General features: G+C 41.2%; 1 protein-coding gene across 1 annotated transcript in view; it reads left to right on the forward strand.

Annotated features, from left to right (window-relative positions):
- Positions 1–301: 301 nt before the first annotated feature.
- LOC306942680 (uncharacterized protein) overlaps positions 302–11224 on the forward strand; it is a gene marked incomplete at both ends in the record, with an annotated part of 36529 nt that continues 25606 nt past the window's right edge. Inside the window, 6 exons of the mRNA XM_079528689.1 lie at positions 302–311; positions 837–980; positions 2365–2511; positions 2956–3027; positions 7012–7140; positions 8924–9029. Coding sequence (XP_079384815.1) covers positions 302–311; positions 837–980; positions 2365–2511; positions 2956–3027; positions 7012–7140; positions 8924–9029 — 608 coding nt within the window. The remainder of the gene's footprint in view (positions 312–836; positions 981–2364; positions 2512–2955; positions 3028–7011; positions 7141–8923; positions 9030–11224) is intronic.

Here is an 11224-nt window from a genome sequence, read left to right on the forward strand (position 1 = left end):
ACATGGAGCTTAGTGAGAGGTAAGGATGGTCTACATGGAGCTTAGTGAGAGGTAAGGATGGTCTACATGGAGCTTAGTGAGAGGTAAGGATGGTCTACATGGAGCTTAGTGAGAGGTAAGGATGGTCTACATGGAGCTTAGTGAGAGGTAAGGATGATGAGAGGTAAGGATCTGGTCTACATGGAGCTTAGTGAGAGGTAAGGATGGTGAGAGGTAAGGGTGGTCTACATGGAGCTTAGTGAGAGGTAAGGATGATGAGAGGTAAGGATCTGGTCTACATGGAGCTTAGTGAGAGGTAAGGATGGTGAGAGGTAAGGGTGGTCTACATGGAGCTTAGTGAGAGGTAAGGATGGTCTACATGGAGCTTAGTGAGAGGTAAGGATGGTCTACATGGAGCTTAGTGAGAGGTAAGGATGGTCTACATGGAGCTTTGTAGATCTGGTAACGGTACTGTACAGGCTGAAATGTTTCATAATAATAATACTAATATAATAATAATGTAACACACTTTACATTTGAAGCAAATCAAAGTGCTACATCAAGAGGGAAAGATAAAACACAGAAATATTTAAAAGGACTAAGATAATAGTACGAATACAAACAATTAATGCATTCCGATCAGTGTTCACCTATACCAGCTAAAAGGTTTTAAAAGCAGACTATAAGTCCATAAATGTCTTGTTAAAAATGAAGGTCTTTTAGTCCACGGACTGTGGTGCCCTCAGGTGGTCGGGGGAGGGCATTCCACAGCCGAGGAGCAGCTGAGCAGAAGGCTCCGCCGCCCGTTCATTTAGTATTCTCAACATACATTTATTTCTCTGTGATATTGTTTTCAGAAATGGCTGCCAAAGTGAGTGAGAGTGAGTCCCAGGTTGCAGAGTTCCAGACCAGGCTGAAGACTACAGAGACCATACTGGAGGCCACCGAGGTCAACGTTGAAGACCACTATAGCAGACTGGATGCCACAGAGACCAGACTGGGTGCCACAGAGACCAGACTGGGTGCTACAGAGACCAGACTGGGTGCCACAGAGGTCCAGGTTGAAGACTTGGAGAAACAAAGTGAAGGTAATTTGAACCTGTTGATGTTCAGGGGGAACATACGCTGGTCTAGCGCCCCTCAAAAAAGAAAAGAAAAAAAAGCGGTGGTGTAAAACCATAATCGCAATCTTTAAATTCACCCGAAACATTTTGTAAGCGTGAAACATCAACGCTTTCGTTCTGGGCCCAGGGACGTCGCTGATTTGGTTGCCCAACTTGCCCTACACATAATGTTTGTGCTGCCACGCTCGGATGTGTTGCCCTACACATAGTTCGTCTTGTGCGTGTGTGTAGCGACGGCGCTGTATGGGCCGTGAATGAAGCTTGTTTTGACAAGATGACTTTAACATTTAGCTGCTGGAGGAATGAATGCAGACGACAAGATGACTTTTAACTTCCGCTTATTTCCTGCATGTTTACTCGTCGCCTAGCATCTATCTTAATCAACAGAAATAAACAAATTACGTTGTGAGATGGAGGATGACTGATTTATCCTGTTGTGCCTTGATTAAGTCCATGATTAAGTTACACCCGCCTTCTAATGAGAGCGCAAAATCTGTCTTGGAAGAGCCAGTCATCGACTGATCTAATATACGGCAACCTTCCCGTGTTTCTTCACTAGTCCACCCATCGACTAATCTAATATACGGCAACCTTCCCCGTGTTTCTTCACTAGTCCGATCCAGAACAACACCGTTTGCCGGCCACTGCTACAGAGCTGACAATGAGGTTATATCTTCCCTTCTTCTCTGGAGTCCTGCCTCAAAGCAGACCAGAGGTAGAAAACTGTCGTTCCCTGATGTCATCGCTAGGGACACAGGCATCAGTAAGCAGGAACTGGGGATGGCAAAGAAGGACCGGGAAGTCTGGCGTGATATTGTGAAATCCACGATCTCGACCACGGTCGAAAAATGATGATGATGAAGTCAATGCACAACAGGTGCGCAGCCACACCCAGCTCTGAGTCCAGTTCTAGTTTGACTCAGGCCAGGTGTGACTGGCAGCGGTGGCCGAACGGATAGCGGAGCGGTCTTGATACCGGAAGGTCGCCAGTTCGAATCAGCGGTCCGACACGTTAAAATTACCACCGCTGAAGTGCCCTTGAACAAGGCATTGAACCACTACGATGAAATGTGTTCTATGAGCAGGGCCTGGCTGGAAACAAGTTCTTGAGCTTAGCCCAGATACCCTGGGTAAATATAGTAATCATTTCATTTAATTTACTTCTTAAATCACTCATCCTCCATCTCACAGACGTATTTATTGGTCAGTGGCACAGAATGAGGGTTAACATACATTTATCTCTCTGTGATATTGTTTTCAGTAATGGCTGCCAAAGTGAGTGAGAGTGAGTCCCAGGTTGCAGAGTTCCAGACCAGGCTGAAAGCTACAGAGGTCCAGGTTGCAGAGTTCCAGACCAGACTGGATGCTACAGAGGTCCAGGTTGCAGACTTGGAGAAAGAAAGTGAAGGTAATTAATTTGGGGGCAGCAGTGGCACAGTGGTAGAGTGGCCGGTAGAACAGCTGGATGGTTCCCGGTTCAATCCCTGTGGGCTCCTCCAGAGTTAGTGTCGAAGTGTCCTTGAGCAAGAAATTGCTCCCGATGTGCAGGTTGGTGCCTTGCATGGTTTCCTCCTCCATCGAGGAGGAAACCTCGATGGAGGGGTGTGTGTGTGTGTGTGTGTGTGTGTGTGTGTGTGTGTGTGTGTGTGTGTGTGTGTGTGTGTGCGCGTGCGCGATGGAGGGCTTGTCTGAGTGTTCATTCATCCGGATGAGCTCAGAGAATAGATCATGTAATTTACTGTATTCATCATACAGTCCAGCACATTAAACTACATCTAATAATTGTGATTAATTATGTAACAACTATTATCAATAATTGAATTGATTAATGGTAAACTTGTGTGGATTTCAGCTCATGCTGCTCAGCTGTCCACCGTAGCAACACACCTGACTGCTACTGACAACCAAGTACAGGATCTGAGGAGTGAGTCTATTTATTATACATTATGTTATAATGAACTGAGGAGTGAGTTTATTTATTTAATATGTTATAATGAACTGAGGAGTGAGTTTATTTATTTAATATGTTATAATGAACTGAGGAGTGAGTCTATTTATTTAATATGTTATAATGAACTGAGGAGTGAGTTTATTTATTTAATATGATATAATGAACTGAGGAGTGAGTTTATTTATTTAATATGTTATAATGATCTGAGGAGTGAGTATTTATTTAATATGTTATAATGATCTGAGGAGTGAGTATTTATTAAACATTGTTATAACTGAGTAGCAGGTGTTAAGGTTACACTTTAGGCATTTATCATTATCTTAATCCAGAGAGATTTACAGTAAGCAACAACAACACATGGTAATAATACATCAAATACACGTAAATAGTCATGAAGAATCACAGGTAAGCTGAGACCCTAACAGTGGAATATAATGTAACTATGCATATACACTATAGAGTACTATGTCTACATTAAATATAATGTAACTATGCGTATACACTATAGAGTACTATGTCTACATTAAATATAATGTAACTATGCGTATACACTATAGAGTACTATGTCTACATTAAATATAATGTAACTATGCATATACACTATAGAGTACTATGTCTACATTAAATATAATGGAACTATGCATATACACTATAGAGTACTATGTCTACATTAAATATAATGTAACGATGCATATACACTATAGAGTACTATGTCTACATTAAATATAATGTAACTATGCGTATACACTATAGAGTACTATGTCTACATTAAATATAATGTAACTATGCATATACACTATAGAGTACTATGTCTACATTAAATATAATGTAACGATGCATATACACTATAGAGTACTATGTCTACATTAAATATAATGTAACTATGCATATACACTATAGAGTACTATGTCTACATTAAATATAATGGAACTATGCATATACACTATAGAGTACTATGTCTACATTACATATAATGTAACTATGCATATACACTATAGAGTACTATGTCTACATTAAATATAATGTAACTATGCATATACACTATAGAGTTCTATGTCTACATTAAATATAATGTAACTATGCATATACACTATAGAGTTCTATGTCTACATTAAATATAATGTAACTATGCATATACACTATAGAGTACTATGTCTACATTAAATATAATGGAACTATGCATATACACTATAGAGTACTATGTCTACATTACATGCAATTCTAAATTACATAAATTTAGCCTTTGCATACGTCTGTAAGGTCGTTGAGGCGAATATACCAAACGACTCGCCCCTTTACCAACTCGCCCCCGCGATTTTTTTTATGTAGTTAACAGTTAATTTAGTATTTCTCTCCCTCTCTGAAATCTGAAATTATCTTGTATACAGATTTATTTGATTGTATAGTAGTCGATCTCTATACTCTGTAAAATTAAGAAAGAATAACATGACACAGAGACGGTGACTGCTTAATTAAGTTAATTTTGTACCTTTAGCAGTTAATGTCGTTTTATTAAACACATTTCTTCCATGTAGCCCATGTTTTGTAATGGCATCATCATGCCATATCCCGTGGATATTCAGAGTGAACTTAACAATGATAAATTAATATGATGATACCTTTTATATAATCACCAACATGAATTATGTTTGTTATTTACAGCTAGGTAGAGTAGTGGGGCGAGGTGGAAAAGGGGCGACCGTACCTGTTATTTACAGCTATAGGTAGAGTAGTGGGGCGAGGTGGAAAACGGGCGACCGTACCTGTTATTTACAGCTATAGGTAGAGTAGTGGGGCGAGGTGGAAAAGGGGCGACTGTACCTGTTATTTACAGCTATAGGTAGAGTAGTGGGGAGAGGTGGAAAAGGGGCGACCGTACCTGTTATTTACAGATAGGTAGAGTAGTGGGGCGAGGTGGAAAAGGGGCGACCGTACCTGTTATTTACAGCTATAGGTAGAGTAGTGGGGCGAGGTGGAAAAGGGGCGACCGTACCTGTTATTTACAGCTATAGGTAGAGTAGTGGGGCGAGGTGGAAAAGGGGCGACCGTACCTGTTATTTACAGCTAGGTAGAGTAGTGGGGCGAGGTGGAAAAGAGGCGACCGTACCTGTTATTTACAGCTAGGTAGAGTAGTGGGGTGAGGTGGAAAAGGGGCGACCGTACCTGTTATTTACAGCTAGGTAGAGTAGTGGGGCGAGGTGGAAAAGGGGCGACCGTACCTGTTACTTACAGCTATAGGTAGAGTAGTGGGGCGAGGTGGAAAAGGGGCGACCGTACCTGTTATTTACAGCTAGGTAGAGTAGTGGGGCGAGGTGGAAAAAGGGCGACCGTACCTGTTATTTACAGCTAGGTAGAGTAGTGGGGCGAGGTGGAAAAGGGGCGACTGTACCTGTTATTTACAGCTAGGTAGAGTAGTGGGGCGAGGTGGAAAAGGGGCGACCGTACCTGTTATTTACAGCTAGGTAGAGTAGTGGGGCGAGGTGGAAAAGCGGTGACCGTACCTGTTATTTACAGCTATAGGTAGAGTAGTGGGGCGAAGTGGAAAAGGGGCGACCGTACCTGTTATTTACAGCTAGGTAGAGTAGTGGGGTGAGGTGGAAAAGGGGCGACCGTACCTGTTATTTACAGCTAGGTAGAGTAGTGGGGCGAGGTGGAAAAGGGGCGAGTAGTGGGGCGAGGTGGAAAAGGGGCGACCGTACCTGTTATTTACAGCTAGGTAGAGTAGTGGGGCGAGGTGGAAAAGGGGTGACCGTACCTGTTATTTACAGCTAGGTAGAGTAGTGGGGCGAGGTGGAAAAGGGGTGACCGTACCTGTTATTTACAGCTATAGGTAGAGTAGTGGGGCGAGGTGGAAAAGGGGCGACCGTACCTGTTATTTACAGCTAGGTAGAGTAGTGGGGCGAGGTGGAAAAGGGGCGACCGTACCTGTTATTTACAGCTAGGTAGAGTAGTGGGGCGAGGTGGAAAAGGGGTGACCGTACCTGTTATTTACAGCTATAGGTAGAGTAGTGGGGCGAGGTGGAAAAGGGGCGACTGTACCTGTTATTTACAGCTAGGTAGAGTAGTGGGGCGAGGTGGAAAAGGGGCGACTGTACCTGTTACCGTTGAGGCTAGGGCAAGTGCTGTGGGCTAAGTTGGAGTCTGAAGAGGTGGGTTGTCAGACTAGGGCGGAAGATTTTGCGAACCAAATGTTGGCAAAAATGTACGTCAGAGAACATTCTAGTATGTAGTGGTATTATACACAGTACTTCAGAGTCCAGCTCAGTGGCCTTGTGGTTAGAGTGTCCGCCCTGAGACTGGGAGGTCGGGGTTCAATCCCCAGCCGGGTCATACCAAAGACTCTAAAAATGGGAACCAGTGCCTCCCTGCTTGACACTCAGCATCAAGGGTTGGATTGGGGGTAAGTCCCTGCGACATACTAGCGTCATGTCCAGGGGGTGTACTTGTACATCAAGCTGCCTCACGCTACAGAAACAGGAGATAGGCTCCTGCCCTATGGGCCTCATGGCTCGGCAAGGCTACTTACTTACTACTTCAGAGTAGTACCACCAGCTACTATAATGTACTGTAGAATACTATATAGATACTACTGTGAAGTAGTATCTATATACTGTACTGTTGTCTTGTTGAAGCTGATAGTTGGATGTAAAGCTGCACTGCAAGACAATACATTTAATTGGTGTATTATTGAAATAATAATAGTAATACTAATAATAGTAGGCCTATAATATATGCTTTTACAATTACAACTTACAATGTAGTCATTTATCAGACGCTCTTAATCCTGAGCGATTTACAATAAGCAAGAACAAAAAACATGGCAATACATCACATACATAATTCATATTAATGTTATAAACAATGTATTATTGAAATGATAGTAATAATTGTAAACCTAAAATATGTGTTTTTATTAACATTGTTATAAACACTGTGATAATGTCTCTGTGTTGACAGACCCTCCGAAGGCGGCGTTCTCTGTTGGTCTGACTAACGATGGACAAGTTGGACCGTATAGTTCTGAAACCACTCTGATCTACAAGAGAGTCATCACCAACGTGGGCAACGCCTACAATCCATCTACAGGTTGGTTATGATTCATTACAATCCATCTACAGGTTTGTTAGGATTCATTACAATCCATCTACAGGTTGGTTAGGATTCATTACAATCCATCTACAGGTTGGTTATGATTCATTACAATCCATCTACAGGTTGGTTAGGATTCATTACAATCCATCTACAGTTTGGTTAGGATTCATTACAATCCATCTACAGGTTGGTTAGGATTCATTACAATCCATCTACAGGTTGGTTAAGATTCATTACAATCCATCTACAGGTGGGTTATGATTCATTACAATCCATCTACAGGTTGGTTAAGATTCATTACAATCCATCTACAGGTTGGTTAGGATTCATTACAATCCATCTACAGGTGGGTTATGATTCATTACAATCCATCTACAGGTTGGTTAGGATTCATTACAATCCATCTACAGGTTGGTTAAGATTCATTACAATCCATCTACAGGTGGGTTATGATTCATTACAATCCATCTACAGGTTGGTTAAGATTCATTACAATCCATCTACAGGTTGGTTACGATTCATTACAATCCATCTACAGGTGGGTTATGATTCATTACAATCCATCTACAGGTGGGTTATGATTCATTACAATCCATCTACAGGTGGGTTATGATTCATTACAATCCATCTACAGGTTGGTTAGGATTCATTACAATCCATCTACAGGTTGGTTAAGATTCATTACAATCCATCTAGGTTGGTTAGGATTCATTACAATCCATCTACAGGTTGGTTAGGATTCATTACAATCCATCTACAGGTTGGTTAGGATTCATTACAATCCATCTACAGGTTGGTTAGGATTCATTACAATCCATCTACAGGTTGGTTATGATTCATTACAATCCATCTACAGGTTGGTTAAGATTCATTACAATCCATCTACAGGTTGGTTAGGATTCATTACAATCCATCTACAGGTTGGTTAGGATTCATTACAATCCATCTACAGGTTGGTTAGTATTCATTACAATCCATCTACAGGTTGGTTAGGATTCATTACAATCCATCTACAGGTTGGTTATGATGCATTACAATCCATCTACTGGTTGGTTAAGATTCATTACAATCCATCTACAGGTTGGTTATGATTCATTACAATCCATCTACAGGTTGGTTAGGATTCATTACAATCCATCTACAGGTTGGTTATGATTCATTACAATCCATCTACAGGTTGGTTAGGATTCATTATTTACAATCCATCTACAGGTTGGTTAGGATTCATTACAATCCATCTACAGGTTGGTTATGATTCATTACAATCCATCTACAGGTTGGTTAGGATTCATTACAATCCATCTACAGGTTGGTTAAGATCCATTCATGTTGATTCACTTCATAGAATACATTAGTTTACTATTTAAACCAATAGACAGGAAGGATGAGATGAGAGAAGTTAAATGTCATTGGTTGTGAGCTTGTAGATCTGCTATTAGTAATAGTATACAATATGGTGGGATGGTTCATTCACGCAGTTGTATTCGGTGTGTGTGTGTGTGTGTGTGTGTGTGTGTGTGTGTGTGTGTGTGTGTGTGTGTGTGTGTGTGTGTGTGTGTGTGTGTGTGTGTGTGTGTGGTGTTCTCTCTCTCTCTATCAGGTATCTTCACATCAGCCGTGAAAGGGGTTTATCAGTTCAGGTTCACGGCAGGTCACGGCTGGTCATCATCGGATGTGAGGATCCAGATGTATAAAAATGATCAGCGACTCATTGATAACTATGCATATGTTCCTCCTACTGGTCAGTGGACATATGTGTCTAATGGAATGATCCTAGAGCTGGAGCAGGGAGACACCGTTTACATGCGTTTACCTGGTGGGGAGAAGCTCTATGATACCTCTAACAACCACAATGTGTTCAGTGGTTTTCTGCTCTATGCTATGTAACTGTTACTACATTACATTAACACTGTTACTGTACCATTAACACTGTTACTGTACCATTAACACTGTTACTGTACCATTAACACTGTTACTGTACCATTACATTAACACTGTTACTGTACCATTAACACTGTTACTGTACCATTAACACTGTTACTGTACCATTAACACTGTTACTGTACCATTAACACTGTTACTGTACCATTAACACGGTTAATGTACCATTAACACTGTTACTGTACCATTAACACTGTTACTGTACCATTAACACGGTTACTGTACCATTAACACGGTTACTGTACCATTAACACTGTTACTGTACCATTGACACTGTTACTGTACCATTAACACGGTTACTGTACCATTAACACTGTTACTGTACCATTGACACTGTTACTGTACCATTAACACGGTTACTGTACCATTAACACTGTTACTGTACCATTAACACTGTTACTGTACCATTAACACTGTTACTGTACCATTAACACTGTTACTGTACCATTAACACTGTTACTGTACCATTAACACTGTTACTGTACCATTGACACTGTTACTGTACCATTAACACGGTTACTGTACCATTAACACTGTTACTGTACCATTGACACTGTTACTGTACCATTAACACTGTTACTGTACCATTAACACTGTTACTGTACCATTACATTAACACTGTTACTGTACCATTAACACTGTTACTGTACCATTACATTAACACTGTTACTGTACCATTACATTAACACTGTTACTGTACCATTAACACTGTTACTGTACCATTAACACTGTTACTGTACCATTACAGTAACACTGTTACTGTGCCATTACAGTAACACTGTTACTGTACCATTACATTAACACTGTTACTGTACCATTACATTAACACTGTTACTGTACCATTAACACTGTTACTGTACCATTACATTAACACTGTTACTGTACCATTACAGTAACATTGTTACTGTGCCATTACAGTAACACTGTTACTGTACCATTAACACTGTTACTGTACCATTACATTAACACTGTTACTGTACCATTACATTAACACTGTTACTGTGCCATTACAATAACACTGTTACTGTACCATTACAGTAACACTGTTACTGTACCATTACATTAACACTGTTACTGTACCATTACATTAACACTGTTACTGTACCATTACAGTAACACTGTTACTGTACCATTAACACTGTTACTGTACCATTACAGTAACACTGTTACTGTTTGTGGTAACGTTACATGAAGAGACGAGTGTTTGTTGACCCAATAATGTATGTATATACATTCTGTCAATAATAAACACCTGTTTAAAAAGTACTGTTGTTTATAGTCTGTTTTACTGGTTATTTTAACACTATAATACATCTATAGACACTGATGAAGGGTTTTACTGACTATAATACATCTATAGACACTGATGAAGGGTTTTACTGACTATAATACATCTAAAGACACTGATGAAGGGTTTTACTGACTATAATACATCTAAAGACAGTGATGAAGTGTTTTGTCCATAATTACAGTATTGCTGTCGGGAGGAAACCACCTAACTCCATTTACGAGTTTTTTTTTTTACTTTGTTAGCATAAATCAGTGCTATTGAACACCCTTTACGTCTGTGTGTTGTTTATAACAATATTGAACCAATGGAAAGTGCTTCAGACAAAACCTCTTAAGTCCATTGGACTCTCAAACTGTTTTATCAGTTCGAATCCCGGCTCCTCCTCCTGTCCACATGTGGAAGTGTCCTTGAGCAAAACACTGAACCACACATTGTCTCCAGTCAGTGAGACACTGAACCCCACCCTGCCTCCAATGAGACACTGACCCCCACCCTGCCTCCAATGAGACACTGAACCCCACCCTGCCTCCAATGAGACACTGAACCCCACCCTGCCTCCAATGAGACACTGAACCCCACCCTGCCTCCAATGAGACACTGAACCCCACACTGCCTCCAATGAGACACTGAACCCCACACTGTCTCCAATGAGACACTGAACCCCACCCTGCCTCCAATGAGACACTGAACCCCACCCTGCCTCCAATGAGACACTGAACCCCACCCTGCCTCCAATGAGACACTGAACCCCACACTGCCTCCAATGAGACACTGAACCCCACACTGCCTCCAATGAGACACTGAACCCCACCCTGCCTCCAATGAGACACTGAACCCCACCCTGCC

The sequence above is a fragment of the Electrona antarctica genome, assembly GCF_951216825.1.
Source record: "Electrona antarctica genome assembly, chromosome: 18".
In the NCBI taxonomy this organism is placed as follows: domain Eukaryota; kingdom Metazoa; phylum Chordata; class Actinopteri; order Myctophiformes; family Myctophidae; genus Electrona; species Electrona antarctica.